Source organism: Rhineura floridana, chromosome 8 (genome assembly GCF_030035675.1).
Source record: "Rhineura floridana isolate rRhiFlo1 chromosome 8, rRhiFlo1.hap2, whole genome shotgun sequence".
NCBI lineage: Eukaryota > Metazoa > Chordata > Lepidosauria > Squamata > Rhineuridae > Rhineura > Rhineura floridana.
This window is the reverse complement of record NC_084487.1, coordinates 86,215,798-86,237,669: the sequence shown is the minus strand read 5'-3', so window position 1 is coordinate 86,237,669 and position 21,872 is coordinate 86,215,798. Positions and strand designations below refer to the sequence as shown.

At 40.7% G+C, this 21,872-nt stretch overlaps 1 protein-coding gene across 6 annotated transcripts in view; it reads left to right on the top strand.

Moving 5' to 3' along the window:
- The window catches only part of DOCK4 (dedicator of cytokinesis 4), a 386,414-nt gene that overhangs the window by 193,368 nt on the left and 171,174 nt on the right, over positions 1-21,872 (top strand). For all 6 annotated transcript variants that reach the window (XM_061640010.1, XM_061640007.1, XM_061640006.1 and 3 more), the window contains 3 exons: positions 2,304-2,429; positions 17,851-17,975; positions 20,650-20,812. In XM_061640010.1, coding sequence (XP_061495994.1) covers positions 2,304-2,429; positions 17,851-17,975; positions 20,650-20,812 — 414 coding nt within the window. The remainder of the gene's footprint in view (positions 1-2,303; positions 2,430-17,850; positions 17,976-20,649; positions 20,813-21,872) is intronic.

Sequence of the window (21,872 nt, the reverse complement as noted above, 5' to 3'; positions counted from 1 at the left end):
AGATTGTTGTCCTTTAAATGCTGAAGCCTACAACCCATTTCACTCAAATCAATGTATGTGCTAAATGGAACACTGGGGGTCAGGTGACAGGCTCAGACCCTGTTCCTACTTGCATTCATTGAACACCAGAAAAGATCCCTGGATGTTCAGCTGTATGTACGGAGAATACCGTCCATGAAATTCAGAGCTGTGTGTTTCAGGTAAGGGTAAACACCCACACACACATATGCAATGGACAGTTATTGAAAATGTATTTGAGCAAATGAACAGGGCCTTAATTTATCATGCTTGACAGCTACTTCAAGTCCTAGGTTAAAAGCTGCTTTTGTAGTTGATATTTTCTTGCTTCCTGGGTAAAATACAATTCTTCAAAGGAAACGTGAGACAGATGAAAGAAGAGGTTGAAGAAATCTTTAAATGCTAATTAGATTTAAAGTCTTGAACTTTAAAGTGTTTAGGAAGAATAACACGATTGCATGGCACAGGACCGTGCAGAATATCTTATTATTTTAGCAGACTTCTACTTTGAAGTAATTGGAGTCCATAGCAAGTATCATTATCTCTAAGAAGGCAATAAAAAATAACTTGCACCCAATTTGATAAACAAGTTAAATGGATTTATTTGTTAGATAGTAATAAATAATATGGCCAGAGCGTAAAATTCCCCTTTGTGGTTATGTTTACATGTGCATTTACACGCACATATATGGGATGAGTTGAGAATCAAGTGATCACATCTTTGATGTTAGAACATGTAATCTATGGACTTAGATATTCCCCTTTATCATGGGTGAAACACCTGTAAAAATCAGTTGAAGATGTATTTTTATATCTCCCTTGATGAGTCTTCCATTTTTAATTGTGTGTGTAAGAGGGGGGTACAGTTTCACCTGCAAGGGGAAGAAAAAATGTGTTCAAGTTGCAAGAGAGAGAAGCCCAGTCATGGCCAAATTGTGTTTTGGTTGGCTGTAAATGGGCTTTTGGTTCAAGTACTTCCTCTTCCCATGGTGTCCTCCAATTTCCTCTCTTCCTTACTAGCTTGAGAAAACTGTAGAGCCATATTCAAGAACTTGATAGCTATGGGTACTGAATGTGTAAAGGGGGTGCTAAAAACATATAGGACTCAGATGCCAATGCATGCATAGGCCATGCTCCCCTGCTGTCACATGTTTGGCATCAGTCTTTAAGAGACCTACAAGAGTACAGATGCATGTGTAAAAGGCTTGCTTCACTCATATAATCAGCATTAGTGTCCCCATGGAGGGGAGCCCTACAATCACACATGTGTACTTGTGTAGGCCCCCTAAAGATTGATGGTGAACACATGTCAGCAGAGGGATGTGTTCAGTGCATTTGTTAGCATCCAGGGTGTGTGCATCCAGCCCATTTGTTCTCACTACTCCTCTTCATGCACCAAGGGCCTAAACAAGGCTTACTTTGCCATAATATTTCAATTGAGCAAATCTTCATTTGCCTGCAAAACAATATTAAAAGTCCAGTTTCTGTCTTGGCAGTAGGGGTTGGCAGAGGACAGTGTGTGGAGCAGTTCTGCTTATCAGGCTTCCCAGTGCTAAGGTTGCTGCTGGTTACCAAGAGTGGGAGGCGCAAGGTGGCTAGGAGACCAGTGTAGGCACAGTGGCAGGGGTGGTAGATTGGCTCCATCACTGTACCTTCAACACACTGACCTCCCTAATATCCTGTCCCCCTCCTTCTCAGTCTTGGAAACTGGGGGCAACCCTGGTGTTGGGAAATCAGCCCTGCCTCACCAATCACTACTGCATCTTGGTTTTCTATACTGGTATTTGGAGGTGAGCTATGCTTGTGCAAACTAGTTTGCCCTACACAGACAAATCACAGCAAACTATAGTTTGCTTAAACCAGGAAGGAAGGGAGAAGAATTGGGAGTGTGCAAGGGAGAGGGAGCGCATGAGCCAAAGTATTTTCACAATAGCTGAACCATGCTTTTGTTGCTACGTGTGAACCAAGCCAACAAAAGTGCATTCATTAATGTTACATCTCTTTGGGTTCTGAATGCAGTCACTGTGAAGGCCTTATTTCTGGAAGGTAACAATTTTATTAAAGAATCTGTTGATTTCTGAGGTCATTTCCAATCTAAGGACCACTTTTTTGAGAATAACAGCCTGCAAGAATGCAGGTGTTGGCCATTCTCAGTCTATACTGAACCTGTTTTTGATACTGAAAGTACGTACTACTTCTCTTGATTCTCTTGATGGATGTCCTCTGGTGCCTTTGTGTAAAAGTGAACAATTACTGAGCCCTACTGTTTTCTTTTCCCTTTATAGGTCTAGCTGTCTCTCTTCAGCTGCTACATAGAGACATTGAACAGATCAGGAGGGACTTCACATCCACGTTTACCCGTGATGTATCTATAACAAGAAAGCTGGGCTTTTCCAATATTATCATGCCAGGTAGGTTAAAGAGAGAAGAAAAGGAAGATCCTATCTGAAAGTGGGTGTTTAAGTCTGAGACAGTTGAGAAAATGCTGTAAATTGGGCCAGTTGGTATAACGGGTTGCAAGTGCAGCTTTTTGTACAACAAGCTACATATGTTTCTACCTGTCCTACTACAGCAAAGAGGTGGCACCCAGCATTTTATACCAGCTGGATCTTCTGAATTACCTCCAGGGGCAGCTCCAACTGGAACATGTTGTAGTAGTTAATCTCTGAGGTTACAAAAGATAATAATAGGAAGGTACTTGTTTTTAAGGGGATTTAAAAAAAATCCTTTGAGTTTGCATCTGCAATGATTAAGTGTGGTTACATGGAAGTAAATTGCACTTAAAGCAGTAGGATCTAATTCCTAGTAAATGCTTTGGACTTCCGGTCTAGGCCTTTGCAAAAGAATAGTGATCAAAGACTTGGTTAGCTGTGTCTGCAATGAAAGTTCTGAATGTTTGGTAAATTGTACCATAGCAAAAAGGTCTGTGTATGGCACAGGAAACAAAGCAGACATCAGGGAGGAACAGGCTAAACTGAGGCATGTCCAGGAAGGCATGACTGAATATGGAATGAGGAAAGCAGGAGAAATGTTAGCATGATAGGAAGTTGAGAGATTAGGGCATCAAAGCAACTTGATTTAGGAGTTTAGGCAGCTGCTGGCCTGTGTAGACAGGAGTATGTGGCAAGAATTTACCTCTAAGAATCAAATGGACGGTAGCTATAAATCATCCAGCCCTAGACACAGTAAGTATTGGCAGAGGAAGTTGGAGTTCCTGCTGCTGGATATTTGGGATTATTACACCCTTAATAGCTGAAAACTAATCTCAGAGCTTTTAAACAGTTTATAATCATAACATTTTTGCTTGGTCTACAGAAGCCTGGAATAAGTCCCTCCCTATTCTTTCCTGCTTGGCTTCATGTCCCCTGCAGGGGTTAAAGGTTAATCTTCTGCCATGTCCTGGTTCTATGTAGAATACTATACAGATGATTCCAAAAATCCCCTTTCCAACATTTGCTTGAAATTCAGCATTTTCTGCTAGCAGTCCAGAATCCTTCTGTTGTCAGCTTTTCTTACTGTTTTGTTGATATTGTTGTTGTTGTTTAGTAATTTGAGAAAATGTCATCAAGCACCATGGAAGCTTAATGTATCCAATGCTAACGAGCAACAGTTTTTACTTAATGCCAGGCATCCCTATTAGCTCCGTTCCATTCTTTGCTAGCAGTACATCATATAGCTGCTCTCCGCTGTGCATTGTCACATTTTCCTCTGACTGCTATAAATAATTTTTCTTCTTTTGACTTCCCATTGTGAGACACAGTGATGTGATGTGTCACTATGAAAATGTACATTACAGCCAAGCGGCGTGCAGCCAACCGCTGGTGGGCTTCATGTGATATGTACAGGCTGTGGTACTGTGGCTGTGATGGACTTTTCTTAAATATAATTTCAACATGGTATTTCATCAGCTTAGTAATTGGCTTTTTGAGGATACTGCACAGCTTTTCTCCTGTCTTCAGTGCTTTTAACTGAGTGGTGATAATCATACCTTAGTATGAATGAATGAATTTCATGTTGCTAATCACAGCTAGACAATGTGGAAAATAAAAAGCAGAAGGGTGCCTTTTTGCCCCTACTCCCTACAGTGTAGGCTAGACTTTGTTCCATAAATAACACAGAGTTTTAACTGGACAGAGTTGGGCAATCTTTTTGTAACCAAGGATGAAATGTGGCAGTGGTTGGGAAGGGGAATCACAGGTCAATGAGTGGCTCTGGACCTGAAAGTGGATAGAGGTAGGTCCATATTCCCCTTACTCCCTTTCACATTTACACATACTCTCACATTCACACACACTCAAACTCAGATGCCCATACACCTTTAGTGCTCACACTGGCAGATATGACTAGTCCTAATTTCCAATCACTTTCTAGTTATCCAAGGAAAACAATTCTCCAGTATGAAAACAAATAAACATAGTGTTGGCAATCCAAGTCACCCTCAAGCTTCTAACAATGTGATGGCCTCTCGCCATACCTTTTAGGTTTTTTTTTTAAAAGAGGCTTTAAATAATTAGTTGAACAATTAATTGGTCATTTCTTTACTTGCTGGCATTCTTTCTTAATCCTATGCTTACAATAAAACAGCAGCACAATGGCCACGTGTTCATATTTAGTGGACAGATATGGCCATTGTTTCTAGTGAAACTTTGCAGACTACACTGTTAAGCTTGGTTGATTTCAGCACCTCTCTGAATTCAGAGCTTTAACACACCCTGGTCTCATCCAATGCAGAATTAAGCACCACCAGTTTCAATGGTGTACATTTGAGTTATGTCATTTAGTCATGAAAAGTTAATAGAACCAAGACATGATCCATAATACAAATGTGGGTTATGCAGGTTTTTTTAACATATTGCTCTTGGGCATTGGGCAAAGTTAACAGCCTGCCTCCAGACAAAATATCTCATTTAAAATTCCAAGAGTGCAGTTCTTTCCAATGTGAGAACCCGCATGCAGATTCCCATAGGGCTCAGTCGAGGCCTGTTTCTTCCTTCTCCATTTTGGTGTGCATGAAAGCAACACCAAGCTATTATAAGGAATGGGAGGCCTGCATGCAATTCTCATATCTGCATCCATTCTTCCCTCTCCATGTTGTCCAAGTTACTTGAAACCCAGATCTTGGATTGCATGGGGTGGATGGAAGGAAATATAGCAAAGATGTACCTGTCTCCCATTCCCTGTATGCACCCAGTATGTGTGCCATGATGGAAAAAAGGAAGATAAAGCTTTCAATAGAGGATAAGGCTATCAATGACTAGTAGTTGTGCTGGCTGTATACTACTTCCAGGATGAGATGCAATATGCCTCTGAATGCCAGTGACTGTTGAGCAATAGCAGGAGAGGGCTATTGCACCTATGACCTGCTTGTTGGCTTCCCACAGGCACTTGGTTGGCCACTGTGAGAAACAACATGCTTGGCCAAATAGGCTGGCTCTTCTTATTGTCTTTTAAAAATTATTATTAATTGTTAATCTGCCAATTTAAGAAAAGGGGAAGGAAAGAGGGAAAAAAGGAAAAGGATTAGAAATAAATAAAAATGTTTGTGGGGGGGAAATAATAGATCATAATAAAACATTACCATTACCTCACATTATGGATACGATAACCATCAGTACATCCATCTTATATTAAACATATTAGCCCTCCAGATGTCCAAATAAGTGTCCACTAGAAACTGATGTCTACAAAAGATTTTTAGATGTAGTTGTCTTCTTACTTCTTAAACAGGACTCTGAGCTTTATGGGGAAGCCTCTGTGTTCTTGCAAAGAGTAGGATGATAACCCATATATTTCAGAAAATTGGGGAAGGGAGTAAATGAGCAGCAAAGCCTTCTTTCTTTGTCTTAATCACACATAGCACACACAAGTATGATTTGTGTATGGAAGAAGTGTCAAAGCCTCAGCTATATAGGTTTCAAACTGCATATAGACTTATAATTAGCATACTGGAGAATATTATGTCAGAAACATTTGAGACGCTTTTGAGTGTCATATAGGGATAGCTAATACCCTGGAAGATAGAAACAAAATTCAGAGTTATCTTGATAGGTTAGATCACTGAGCTGAAAACAGCAGAATGAAATTTAACAGGGATAAGTGCAAGGTTCTACACTTAGGAAAAAGAAACCAAATGCACAGTTATAAGGTGGGTGAGACTTGGCTCAGCACTACTACATGAGAGAAGGAGCTTGAAATTGTTGATCAGAAGCTGAATATGAGCCAACAGTGTGATGTGGCTGCAAAAAAGGCTAATGCTATTTTAGTCTGCAATAACAGAAATATAGTTTCCAAGTCCCATCAAGTCTTAGTTCCAGCACTGGTTAGGCCTCGAGTACTGCATCCAGTTCTGGACACCACACTTTAAGAAGGATGCAGACAAACTGAAACACATTCAGAGGAGGGCAAAGATGACAACCAGGGAACTGGAAACAAAGTCCTATGAAGAGAGACTTGAAAGAACTGGGCATGTTTAGCTTGAGAAGAGAAGACTGAGGCGAGATATGATAGCACTCTTCAAGTACTTGAAAGGTTGTCACACAGAGGAGGGCCAGAATCTCTTCTCAGTCATCCCAGAGTGCAGGACACAGAATAATTGGCTTAAGTTACTGGAAGCCAGATTTCAGCTGAACATCAGAAAAAACTTCCTAAATGTTACAGTGGTATGACAGTGGTACCAATTGTCTACGGAGGTGGAGGGCTCTCCAACACTGGAGGCATTCAAGAGGCATCTGGACAGCCATCTGTCAGGAATGCTTTGATTTGGATTCCTGCATTGAGCAGGGGGTCAGACTCGATGGCCTTATAGGCCCCTTCCAACTCTACTGTTCTATGATTCTATGAAACGCAGAATAAAATATCAAGCAATTTAATAGAAACTTTTCCTTCCAATGTCAGTATTTACAATTTCCAGCTATTTTTAGACCCATCCCAAGCCCCATTGCTATTGTGAAAATGCACTCCCTCCCATCCTCTTCCCCTACAACAGTAGAAATTATTCTGCTTTTCTGCTTAGGGACCTGTGTAATTAATCAACACTACAGAGTTCAGATGCTGGATGTGAGCACCATCTACAGGGAAGAACTTTCATCAGAAAAAAAGACTCTTCAAGGAATTAAGTCCTGCATCATTTGAGTCTATTTCTGTTGTCTCTGTTCTTACTGATTCTGTCCTGAATCAAAAAGGCAAAAATAGGATATTTTATTGGATTTGTGTAACCGGAATGCAGTTATTTGTTTTAAAAGGCTTACAGTATTGAGATTAGGCCAAAGCTTGGAATGCAAGAGCTTGTCCTTAGAGTTTTAGCGGTGAGTTAATCAGTGTTAAGAATTTAATTTCCTGGTGTTTCCTTTTTTTCCTGTGCATTTGCCTCCTTTAGGTTCCCTGTGACTAAATAAGTGTATTGGTACGGGGGGGGGGAGCAAAGTATTGTCTTCTACTGATTTTTATTATTCTATTACCAGTATTTATATATCACTTTTGAACAAAATGTTCCCCAAACAGTGAAACTTTTTTTTAAAAAATATGAAAAATAGTACAAAACAATTCAAGTTTATTCCTTGAAAGGTTTTATATGTCTCCAAAGGAGGCCAAGGGATAAAATTAACCTCTTGAAGGAGAGCAGAGCATTCTAGAACTTCACAGCCAGAAAGCTTTTACTGCCAGTAGAACTGCTCCTCCAGAAAGGTGTGCCTCTGGAGCAGAACTGCATTGCCTAATCTTAAAACCTAGCAGGGTCATATGAGATAAGGTACTCTCTGAATTTGTCAGGGCCACTTCTGCTGTTTGTTCGTTTATTAGATTTCTATCCCACCCTTTCTCCCAGTAGAAGCCAACTAAGAGCTGTTTAGGCTCTTAAAGGTTAAAACCTTTGTAAACCGCCCAGAGAGCTTTGGCTATGGGGCGGTATACAAATGCAATAAATAAATAAATAAATAAATAAAAACCATTGCTCAGCACTGGGCTCTAGAACAACATTGCAGGCGGTGAGGACCGGTCTGATATGTTTGTGCCAAATAGCTACATTCCAGGCTGCTTTCATACTGCATTTTATTCTGTTATTCTGATGATTTCTTACCTGGTGATTTGTGCATTATATTTGGTCTTTCACAGAATGTACGAACTAGTTCTGGAATTCTAGTGGAATATAGTGCAGGTTTAGCGCTAATTTTTGTGATAAAAATGGAAAATGGATTGCCTTCAAGATGTTTCCAACTTATGGTGACCCTATGAATAGGGTTTTCATGGTAAGCGGTATTCAGAGGTGGTTTACCATTGCCTTCCTCTGAGGCTGAGAGGCAGTGACTGGCCCAAGATCACCTAGTGAGCTTCATGGCTGTGTGGGGATTTGAGCCAGCTTAGTGCTATTTTTTTTTTATAAATATACCAGAAACAATCCATTTGCAAGCTTGGGAACTGGGAAAATCACAGGAGTTTTTTGCTAGCTACAGCCATTCATGTGACAAGCATCCCAGAATGTAGTGTGTTCCCGCCCTTTAGGTGCACACTTTGTTTTTAAGTGATGAAAATTGTACCAGCAGCATTTCCCACACACTCCCCTGTTGTATATATTATACTACTAATATATATATATATGTCAGATGCTAAAGGGAGAGTGATTGCATGGTGACAGGATGAGATCTTAGACCTACACAGTGGGGAACTACAGTGTGCATGTGTTTAATGAGTGAGGGACAAAAATAAGATGTTCGTTATAGCCGTGTGAAAGACGGATGGCGCGAAATGCAAGTATATTGGCTGAAAAAGCTACTGTTCCTTAATGTAACAAATACTGCAGTGTGAAAGGAATTTTAGAAATGGGATCAGAAGTGCCACCACCATTTTAATGCATTAAACTAGCGCAATAAGCTCCATGTCTGAAAGCAGCTCCAGTCAGACACATTGCCCCTGGGCATTGGGCAAAACAAATAGCATGCCTCTAAAGAGTCACAACATCTAATTGAAAATTCCGAGGGTGCAAAATTCTACAAAAAGCAAATGAATTAGCATGAATTGCTAATTTCATGACTGGTGTATCCTCAAGTCTGGCCCCAAGAAGTCCAAGAAAATTGACAAGGTCACATTCCTCCTGTCAACCCACAAGGGCTATAGATGTAGTGTATTCCAAAATGAGAACTGAAACCAGACTGAAAAGGAACTAGAGATCATCAGATTCATCAAAAAAATAATTGTGCTCTGCATTAGTTTCATGAAAGAAAACAATGTTTCATGTGTTCCCTGTTCCCAGTTCTCTACGCAGTAGGAATTTTTACAGGCAGCCTTTTACAGGGTCAATTTTCTGTGTGCTTTGAAGAGTTAATGGTGTTTTGTAACTTAATACCTGTCTGATTACAAATATAAAAACTGAGTATATGGGACAGGCACAAAGACACAGAACTAATATGTAAAGCATTTCTAAAAGCAACTGTATGCATCTGCAGCCTCACCTTGCAAGATACCTTCTTGCGACCCAACACTAAAACTGAGCTTTTATTCTTCTTTGTTGGCTACATTGAAAACCACCAGATTTTTTTTGTGATGAACATATTACAACAGGCAGAACCCTATTCTCAAACCCCTTTCTGCCTGCTAGGTCTGTCGCATATTCTGGTAACTAGTTACCACCAGCCTTCAAGGTTTATGCAAGCAATCAAGCTATACAGCAGCCCCAAGAGAGTAATCTCTTTGCTTGGCACAACCAAATACTATTTCCACAACAGTAATATTCTTCCATTCTTACAATCAGTAACTTTTTGCTGATTGCAAAGTCATTGAATTGTAGAGTCTCTCTCTCTCTCTCCCCCCCCCCTTTACCGGAGTCTTTTGTCACAATGTTTTTCTGATTGTATTAGCTATTGAAAAATAAGTTTAAAGCAATACAGTTAAGTAAATCTGGCCTGAAATATAACCATCTATAAAACTGTTACAGTCTGTGGGGAATATATCCTGTATTTCAGATCCTGTTTTGTTTTATGTTATTTTAAAGGGGCGGGGGAGGAAGCCTCATGTCTGTCAGTGAGTTTCAGCTGTACTAGATAAACCCAGCCTGTGAACCAGGTGTCTGGTCACACTTGGATCAATAAGTTCAATAAACGTATAATTACTTTTATTGCAGTCACTTCCCTCTTTATTTCTTTTTCTTCCAGTGACCTTGATTTATTTGATGCATTGTGTGTTGTGGCAATAAAGAGCTGAGCTTGGAATGATAGGGAGAACAAAGTGCCCCCTGCTTGATTTCCATCTTGATACTCTGACAGGAGCACGACTAGGACTTATGCTTAGTAATGTGGGCTATCAGGAATATCTCTGCCATCTTTGCTCTACAGCAGGGGTCTGGCCCTCCAGATATTTTTGGACTCCAATTCCCATCAGCGCCAGCCAACATGACCAAATGTCTGGGATCATGAATGATGTAGTCCAGCAATACCTAGATGGCCACAGGTTCCCATCTTTGCTGTACAGACATTCCACCTCCTTGCTGTTGTACATGATAAGTGCAGGATGTACTTACTGTTCTGGTATTGCTACTACACATTGGCCTACACAGTTGCATACTACACTAAGCAAAACTATGTTTTTGGGTGAACAAGCAAGCACAGTGGCAGATTTCTTGTCCACGGGGCCCTGCATGCAGCCCTTTTGAGGGACCCTATTCATTCACCTTTACTATTATATTATTAACAAGCCATGACACTAATCGAGGAGTAAGAAAAATGAAGAGTAGAAACAATGCACCAAACTGAAACACTAGAATTCAGCAATGGTACATTGTTTGTAGGTATGTTTTAAAGGGATCCTGTCAGTTAATAATGCATATTAATAAGTGGGGGCGGCTCACGTGCATGGGGCCCTACTTCTGGACAGTAGTGGAGTGGCAAATTCAGAAGTACAGGGTCTCTTCATAGTTAAAGCCACGCCCCCTCCCATTTTTTTTCTGCTGGATTGAGAATTGGATCCTTGTTAATTCTTCTCCCACAACAACAGACGTCCTTACGAGGCAATCATCATGAAAGGGAAGAGTGTTAGCTACTGAGAAGAATCTTCCCAGTGGCTGACTCCCTTTCACTCTGATTGGCTCCAGTCAGCAGGAAAGGACAAGGAAGACACTTTGAATGATTAACACACTCCCCTTTCATGATGATTAGCTCATAGGATGCTGGAGACATAGGGACCCTGCTGGGACCCTGCTTCAAAAATAGTAAGGAGTCTATGACCCTCTGAATCCCTGGACTACTACACCCCTGCTTCTGTGCATACCTACAAATCCACTCCTGACTAAGCATCTTGATGCACAGTGAGAAAATCACAGCTGGTTTGCTCCTCACTTGCTGTTGTAATGCTGCATGTTTTGGCTTAGTGTTGCACCCCAACCTGGGCTCCTCGTTTAACTCACTCCAAACCCCCCACAATTCTAACCAAGGTTTGTTCATGGCTTACGCTTGCAGTTTGTTTGGGGGAGACAAGCCATGAACGCAAGTTCTTAACACTAAGCCAAACTATGGCATAGCTCCTGATAGTGCAGCAGGAGCAGGAGAAGGGCGTGAAGCACCGGCAACTTTCTCACTGTACACCAGCACGCTTGCTTGTTCATAGATTGGCTTAGTGCTACACGTGAACCAGGCCATTATGAAAACTGCAGTAGCTTTTATATGGAGCCCTATCAAAATTGTATCATGGCATCCTTCATAGGAATTTCTGTTCTCACAAATTAGCCAATACTTTTACTTAAATTGAGATTTGATCTTGTTATGATAGAATGTTCATTGGAGGTCTGATTTGTAGAATACACTGAAGTAACTAAGACGTCTCTACTGTGTGTCGATTGGAAGTCCTGTTCCAGCATGTCCAGTACCCACAGGCCAGATGTATGGCACGATTCTTCAGTCCACTATGATTCTTGAGGGCCCACATAGCTAACGGGATAATATAGGAACCTGCCATAGACAAAGCAAGGCCTTTGATACTCTAGTTCTGTACACTGGCAGTTCTCCAGGCTCTCAAATAGGGAATTTTCCTAATCCTGCCTGGATACATCAGGGATTGAATCTGTGACCTTCTGTGGGCAAAGCATGTGCTCTCACTCTGCCACTGAGCCTTGGTCCTTACCCTGGAGAGAGAGGGTCTCCTTACCCTGATATGACACTCCAGGGTTCCCTTGTAGAACTGTAATGCAAGGGCAAGTTTAGTTACTTTTTAATACAGTATACACCAGAAGCAACTTGCTGGGTGAGGTGGAGCCACTACACTAGCTTCCTTACAGGTAGGTTGCCATTGCTTACCAGGAGGGGTCAGGTGGCAGAGCGATTGGTGTGGTGCAAATGCACTGGCAGAGCCAATGCAGTGATCCTACAGGTGCTTTTACACTGTGCTGACTTCCCCAACTCAATAAGCAACAGTGACCCACCTGCTAGGAAGCTAGCACCTTGGCTCCATTCCACCTGGCAAGCCGCTACACACGCATGCATGCACAAGTGTGCTCGTACACACCTCTACCTATCTCTTTTGCAGTTTTTGGTCAAAGGAAAACGACAAGAAATAATAAATGCAAATATTATGCAGCTGCTCATTAATTTTGGGTAGGGTTTAGTTTCTTCAACTTCATTGCTAACTCTAGGAATTGGTAGTTTTGCCATTGCTGCTGAATAGCAAAAAAGTAGACTCTCATATTAATTACTTGAGTGATTCACTTGGATTATGTAGTTGTTATTCTGCTATTTTTCAAAATCGAATGCTATAATTGTTATCTTTTCGGCACCAGATCAAGTATTTCCTTTTCTACCAGGCATTCTAACAGCATGTGCTGAGCTCTGACCCCTGGTCTTTTTTCTCGTTTATCTGTGCTTCATGGTTTTAAACTTGTATGGTTTTTTAAATTGTATATTTGTTTTTAATGTTCAGTGTTTTTAATTTTTGTAAACCGCCCAAAGAGCTTTGGCTGTGGGGTGGTATATAAATGTAGTAAATAAAATAAATAATAAATAAAATAATTCTCCAAAGAGTTGTACTCAAATCACACTTTTTCATAGTTGTTTGACCAAAAAGGATAAACACATTAATGCAGAATGAGGTAAGTTGCTTACAACCATTACCACTTCTTCACACAGGTTAATTTAGCCCAAGAGGTTTATATTTTATATTATACTGTACAGAAGATGATATCCATTTCCAGTCAGTGAAATAAAGAGCTAAATCTTGTTGAGTTCTTGCCCTATAGAACTTTTAAAAGGCTGTCAGTTAATGGCATACTTGGTTATAGGAGATCCATAACAAGAAGCATCTGTTGCCAGCAGAGCTTGGAAAAGTTACTTTTTTGAACTACAACTCCCACCAGCCCAATCCAGTGGCCATGCTGGCTGGGGCTGATGGGAGTGGTAGTTCAAAAAAGTAACTTTTCCAAGCTCTGGTTGCCAGGATGAAAAACAACAACCCTCAGCCTCAGTGGCAAAAGACATACAGTACTGTCAAATTCAGCAAATGTAACTTTTATTAACTCAAGACTGAATATCCCCTAATCCTGTTTCTAATCTGGGAATTTGCTGTAGGATGCAAAATTGAAGGCTACCACATATTGGTTATCATTGTAAAGGACAAGAAGAAAACCACCCTAAAACTTATCTTGAAGCTATGTGATAAGTGCGGGTAGTGTCTTGCTGAAAAAAGAATTGGGTAGTCACTTATTTTTTAAAAAGAGAGACTATGTGAGAAGCGGCAGTTATTAGAGTTTGAAGGGAGAGGTGGATTAGATGCAACTGAATTGCAAAATCAGTTGTGTTTCCAAGTTACATAAAAATAAAAATTGAAATGCGAAGAAGCTATGCCAGATGGATAGACTCTTGTTTTGTGACACTGCACAGTATTGTTAACCAGTCTTGATCTGCCTCATAAGTAATCTAAACCACTTTTATTTGGAATAAAAACCACTTTTATTTGGAACACTCTTCCTTAAATTGGAGGAGGATGTCTTTAAAATTACCAGGGTATTGCTGCACTCCTCCCCAATCTCCGAGCAGTGAGATTTCCGAAGTCCCTGCCCTCATCCAGGGTTTGGTTTCCTTTGGGAAGGTCAGCGGAGACTGTAGTGTCTTTATGAAATACGGATTATTTATTACACACATTCCAACCTGAGCTTATGATGGAGGGGTTCAAGGCATCAGCAGTCCAATATCCAGCTTTCCCATCAGTGTTACAGGAGGCATCCTAAAGCCATGATGCAGAAGGATAGACTCTCTGCCTGCCTCCAGCCCCAGCCATTCTCTACTAGACCATTCTAAAAACACCCTAAGCACAAACTTCTGCTAGCCGCCAGGAAGGGGGGGGAGGCTCTCCTGAAGAGTTTCAATGACAAAAGGGTCTTCCTGGCTCATTCACCAGTTTCTGGGCAACTGATAGACCCATTATCCTACATGGCCACTCTATTATCTTAACAAAGGAGAAACCCATCTGACCAGCAGAGCGAGTTCCTCATTCCAAGGCATGGGATTCCAAATCAGAGGCTGGAAAGGGGACCCACAGGGATTATGCATTCCAACCCCCATGCTCATAACAGTATTTCTTGAGCTATATATTTTATCTTAAGACTTTATTTTTTCAGGGCTTGTTGATGATTTTCTACCAAGGTGGCCACAAACATAATTCAAATGAAAGGAGATAATTGGGAATGTGACAAAAGCTGTCCAATTATCTAAGTTTCCCATTTGTTCTTGAAAGATTGGGGATCACTTCAATCACAACTAATTTTCCACCAGGAGAGCAAATCCCAATAGAAAGGAAGTAGACCACTACTGTTGGCAGGAACAGACATACCTGCAGTGCAAAAAGTATGCATTAAGTGCCGATATGCTATGAGGACAAGGTGTAGGTTCTTGTATTAATTTACAAGGGCCTTAATAATTTAGTTCCAAGATATCACAAGGACCACTTGATTCCTTATATCCCTGCTCAGTCGCTCCACGCACACAGCATTGGATACAGCCCATAGCTTTTAATCTGTGTGTATTGGCAGGGCAAAAAGGGAAGGGAGTGCTTATTAATCATAAATTTTTGTGACTATAACATATATTGGAGATCTGGACACCATAACAAATTGGAGTCCTGGTTATCAAGCTACTGTTTGCTACTATATTTTATGGTATGAACCTGACCATTCCTAACAGGCAGGTATGCTACAGACAAGTGAGAGGCACCACCATTTCCTTGTTGATAACTGGATGTCCATATGAGCATACACAGAGCCTTCATACCAAGCCTTTCCATGCAGGCAAGGAACGGCTACATTGCATCCTTCTCTCCAACTGTTTTGGGGCCACCTCTTTTTCAATCCAGTTGCCTTTGGAGTCTGTTGTAGTTATGTATCCTGATGTGACCTCCTCCTTTATACGTCTACACTCCTAATTACCAAATGGTTTTACTTGAATTGAGATTTAAGCTTTGTATTGGTATATACATCTGTGGATGAATGAATACATACTTTGTTAATATGTAGTATGACTAGGACAGGTTTACAGGAGGAATGGCTTATGAAGGAATTTCCAGCTTGAATGAATCTTGATTGTTTTCTGCCTTTAAACATAATATTCATAGGCATTTTAATTTTATCTGTGGCATTAATTAAAATGGTTCCAGTTGTGAAATAATGACACCCCCACCCCACAATAATATGTACAAAATTAGTAACCAGCTTCTGAAATGCATACTGGTCTTGTCTTTCATTCTATTACAGAATAATTTTTAAAGTACTAAAAGGCAATTGGCTGTACAGTAAAAAAAATTCATTCTTTTTGTTCAAAATGCCTGTTAAAACATATTTTTGTGTATTAATTAGGACTGTAACCTGGTTAAAGAAAACTTACTGAAAGCACCTGATTTGAATGTCTTCTGGTTCCTCCCACACTCCACCTTAAAACTTGTCAGTCATCTGGTGTGATGATGTCAGGTGACAACTTCAAAGGATTTCACTGACAGCATCAATCTGCTAATAGGCACTGACAGCAAACCTCTTTTGAAATTGCCCATTTGCAAACTGTGCCTATGAACACTTTTTTCTGTGAAGACCAGCAAAGCTATCTATGATGGAAAAATGTCTTTTTGCAGGCACAGTTTGAATCCATACCATGTCTGCAAATGGGCAACTTAACAGGGGCTCACTGTCAGCACTGATCAGAAGCTGTCAGCAAGCCCCACTTGCCAAGGAACAATCAGGATTGCACTTTAAGATCCTGTTATTTCATTTGCAGCTGCCTCTTTACTTGCTCCACACCTGACATTACATATGACATCAAACGTAGTGCAAGTGGGTATGATTGGGGGAAAATGGCCCTATGGGCCAAATCAGAACTTGTGCCGGACCTCACCTGATGAGGACTTCTGGAAAACTCAAAAGACTGCATAAATTTCATTATGTTTTCGGTGGCCTAATAAAGGTGTCGCCCTTATATGGACTTTAGGATTTTTCTTACGGGGCGATGCAGCTCAGTCAAGCATCTGATCCTGTTGTCACACTATGCTGGGTGGGGGCTACATCAGGATTGATTGATCTAAAATTATTCTTTGGCTGCTCTTCATTGCCAAAGCAATCCCAGAGTGGGCTACATTAAAATCAACCACACGATATGCACTGAAACAAAACAGGCAGGGGGAAAATACGCATTCAACAAAATAAAACAGCAATGCAGCAAAACATAAAATTCCCAGGAAATAAATAAGTCTTGATGCTGGCCGTATCTGAGGAGGGAGGGAATTCCATAATGCGGTTGTAACATGAAGGAGATTCACACAGCTTCCCCCCACCTCTACCCCAATGCATTGAAAGAATGTGTGATGGGCATTGCAGGGCTGGGGGCTACTCCACCAAAGACACATGCCATGGCCACAGAGCTTGGAAAAGTTACTTTTTTGAACTACAACTCCCATCAGCCCAATCCAGTGGCCATGCTGGCTGGGGATGATGGGAGTTGTAGTTCAAAAAAGTAACTTTTCCAGGCTCTGCATGGCCACACATTTCGCCAAGTGTAGCAAAAATGCTTACCTGCCATCTCTATGTTCAGCTCTGTGTGCATACATAATGTATGTGCATAGAGCCTATGTGCATGGGGGGTGTCCTGACTGAGCTAAAATTCCTCTTCATACTAATGTATTAGTACATTAATAGAGCCCTTTATCATACTGACCAAACATGTGAATAGTGAAGATGTATTTCCACTGCAGGAGGTGTGACTGTGGCATGTGTCATTGGTGGTGGCAGGGTTAGCTCACATGGCCCCATGACCATCTTCATGCATTCTTTCAGTGCATGGGGAGGGGATCATTGAACCTCCCCATTATCACAATCAAATGGACCCTGCAGCAAAATTAGCAGTACAATGACTGTAGACAGAAACGGTAATATCAAAAATCCAAAAGCTATACTCACAGCAGCCAATAGAAACTCTCTCAACACCCTTCAGTAATGATAATGAGTTGTGCAAAAAAGACACTAATCAACACACAGCAATAGCCACAACTTCATGATGTCACTGTACCCGATCCACTCCACCTCATACAATATACAGGTAGCTTTGCAGAGAGAGTCCTCAGTATTCCACCTTTACCTACCTCTGTCATCCCAACTCTGCCTAGGTGTGTCCCTTGCACCAATGGTGTGCTGCTGCTGCAGGAGTTTTTCTATACCAACATAATTTTGCCTGCATGATACACCAGTACAAGAGGTTTAGTATGAATTGTATCTTGACTAGAGGGTATGGGCCAGAGAGAGGACTATGCTGTGATTATATGATTCTTGCCAAGATCAAGATTATATTGTCTCTGTTCAAATTAATCAACTTTTGTTTCTTTCTCTAGGTGAAATGAGGAATGATTTATATATCACAATAGAAAGAGGAGAGTTTGAGAAAGGAGGAAAAAGTGTGGCTAGGAATGTAGAAGTGACAATGTACATTGTGGATTGTAGTGGTCAAATTTTAAAGGTAATTTCTCTCCAGCCTTTCCCATGAAGCTTTGCTATAGTATATTTTTTTCTAAAAGGTAGTCTTCTCTGATCGGAGACAACCCAGAGATTATATAACAATGTAAAGTTCAGCTATCCATTAGAGAGAATTATGTACACTAGGTGTTTATGAGGTAATAATAACAGTAATCAAGCATACCAAACTGCAACTTCTCGTTAGGTCTGCACAGCTTGTGTGACCAAGCTAAACACATTATTTTGTGGCCTGTAGGAGCTTCGTTGCCCTGCTGCTTTTGCAGGCCCCGGGCAGGCCAGAAATGAGAGAACTTTACTGAGCTCATAGTGGAATGCCATATGAGTCTGGTGGGCTCTGAGATCACAAGTTGTATAGGTAGGCCTGACTCAGATTAATGAAGTGTTATAATTCAAGTTTTCAGCAGCAACATAATCTAGTACAACTGGACGTTTTAATTTATTCGTTTAAGTGATCCTAAGGTACTTTCTTGTGTTCCCTAGCAATTCCCCAAAAACCACAAAAAAGGGGGAGAAGTCACTACCAGTATATGGCTGAATGGGCAAAGAAGACAAGAGGCAATGGAGCATATAACTGTGATACAATGCAAACAAATGTACAAATGGTCAAAATCACAATGAAATACACTACAGATACCAAAATACAGGACAAATCACAACAGACAGTAAAATACACTGCAAATGCCAAAAACAGTGAAGTGTAACACTATGACAGCTATTCCGGATTGTAAACACTGTTTCAATTCTTCTTCAGATACTGCTTCTTACATCACTGGTTCTTGAATCAGCAGCTGACCTTGATTCTCCCACAAAAAATATCAGTGTTCTCCACTGGAGAAAATTCCAGATATTCCCAGGAAAAGCTAATCTTCAAGAAACTGGCAGGAATGTCATCTTCTTATGTGGGGTAATTATCCCCATATTATGCCTCCTAAAGGATAAGCAAACAAATTCTTATCAGGAGAAAAACTGAACACTGCTGTAGTGTGTTTCATTGTGATTTTGACCATTTGTACATTTGTTTGCATTGTATCACAATTACATGCTCCATTGCCTCTTCCCTTATTTGCCCATTCATTCATATACTGGCAGTGACTTCTCCCCCCTTTTTAGCGGTTGTTTTGTAGAACTCTCTCCTTTTCTGTAGTTCCCTAGCAATCTCAGTCACAACCTCCAACAGGGATGGTGAGTTTGTGGTCATCCAGATATAGTTGGACTTCATCTCTCGTCATTCCTAATCATTGGCCATGCTAGCTGGGGCTGATGTCCAACAACATCTGGAGGACCTCGTTTCCACAACCTTGCCTTACATGATTGCTCAGAGAGGGCAGGATACATACCATTTTCCTACCATGTTAAGTGACTGACTGAAAGGGCTCCATCTAGGCTTTGTGCCTGGAGGCAAGAAGCCTGAGGCTTATATGGCTGATCTGATAACACAAGCTCTCCATTACCTTAAAGATGCAATGGGAGAAAGGGCATATTTACACAGTCTAAATCCTTAGGACCGTATGGATGCAGGAGAAACCACTTGGGACCACATGGATGCAGGATAATGAATGAACAGTCTGAGACTCCAGAGGAATTGTATCCTATACTAAGGCAGAATTAGGATTGCTTGTTGAGCTTCTAGTTCTCATTTGTCCTGAGCCAGTGGAAAAGTACAATGGGAGCAGAGCCATAGATTCATGATGTGACAGGGTCCCTGCATGGAAAAAATGTCAGAGAAGCAGAAGGCAATCAGGACTTGCCTGCATAAATTCCTGAACCTGGGACCTGGGGTACATTGGGTGGGACTTCAGCCTTTGCTCTACTGCCCAATTTTGTCCAAAGGAAGGAACTACAGAGAGACTAGCCACATTAGGAAGGAAGCATTTTGGCAACAATAGATCAGTGAATAAAGTGATACCCCTGACCAATACAATGGATTCATCTCATGCTTTGTCATTAGCTGATCTGCTCTTGCTGTTCTTTGTGCTTGGTACGCAGTCTGCCATTGCTATTGTTTTGCCCTAGCACTTGCCCCACCACTGGCTTGACAGGAGCTGAAAGGTCAATATAAAACAAGGCTTTGGATCCATTGAAAACTTTCTGCTGTTCACAGAGTGAATGGAAAATCCTACTGTTTATGGAATGGAAGGGGCTTAGTTCTAGTGGGTGCTCTGGCAAATGGAAGGGGATAAGTGATTTTTGCTGATTTCTCATTTTCCTTACAGCTGTCTTTGTCACTTTTTGTGCTGTTCCAAAGGATGCCCCAATCTACAAGGGACTATTGAGGGAGGGGGAAGCTGCAGGGAGAAGGGATTTTTTTTGGGGGGGGAGAATCACCCTCTTTGTGAAAGCTAACAGCACCCAGTTCTATGAACAGAACTCACAAGCACATTCAAGGGGGAAGCACATTCAAGATTAAACCATATCTAGAGCTAAACTAAGATTTGCCACAGTAATTGATCAATCAGCATGAAGGACAATATAGAGCATACTTTTTTTTAAAAAAAAAGCAGCTTATATTGAATGTGCACAAATACCCAAACTATGTTAGAGAGGGTCATTTAAAGGTTAACATGTTCCACAAATACTTTTTCTCACCTTTTTCAGGAGAGTCACCATTAATTTTGGCTCTAAAGTAATGCCTTCAACCTGTTTGCTTTCTTTGTTAGGATTTTATCTCATTTGGCTCTGGAGAGCCAACGGCCACTGAATTCCACTCCTTTGTACTATACCACAACAACAGTCCCAGGTGGGCTGAGCTGCTAAAACTTCCAATTCCTGTGGATAAATTCAGGGGAGCACATCTTCGCTTTGAATTCCGACACTGTTCCAGTAAGACCTATTCATAAATTGTTGTGCTTTGGAGCTGTATTGACAAGAGCTTTTCAGATGCGTTTCATGCATACTGACTGACTTACAACAGATTTTCTAGTATTTGCAGCGTACTGGGAGAAGAAGTCTCTCATTCAGACAACATAATGCAAACACTAGCTATCCACCGGCATTAATAACTTTGCCTTATTGTGCAAAAAGGGATTATTCATCTTCCATTACTTTCAATTGTATAAAGCGCTTCACAAAGATGCAAGTTTTTGTGGCTGTAAAGTTTTTCCTTAATCTTTGTGGCATTAATAATTGGCCTTCTGATAGTATTTGTTTTACTTATGTCTTTTCACCTTCATGAGGGTCAGATGCCAGTGACAATCCAATCAAACAAAGATGCTGAAAGCTAAAACTTTGATGCCTACACAGATTGTTAGGGAAAAAATTGGAAAGTTCTAGAGCAGGAGTGTGGAACCCGGGGCCTTCCTTACTGAACACCCAACTCCCATCTTCCCCAGCCAGCATGGCAAGTGGTCAGATACAATGGGAGATGTAGTCCAGCAATATGTGGATGGTCATAGATTTCCCACTCTTGTTCTAGAGAATTCCAAGTATATTTGGTTGTTGGCTCAAATAGTAGAATTATTAGGGAAGTATCACGCTTATTCAATGAGGTAAGGCAGAAAGAGGGAGGAGTAGATGATTTTTTTCTACATCATCTTGCCATTTTTATTTATTTTATTTATTATTTGATTTATATCCCACCCTTCTTCCCAGCAGGAGACCAGGGCGGCAAACAGAAACCCTAAAAACACTTTAAAACATCATAAAAACAGACCTTAAAATACATTAAAACAAAAGTTATCTTCAAAGCAAAGTGTTCTTGAAGGAGAGTTACAATTTATATATATATATATATATATATATTGTATTTTATGTATTTTAATTGTATTTTATGTATTTTAATTTATTTTAATGTTTTTGTGATTTTATTGTTTACAATTGTATTATGTACGTGTTGATTTTATTTTTGTAAACTGCCCTGAGTGCCCTATTACAGGGTAGAAGG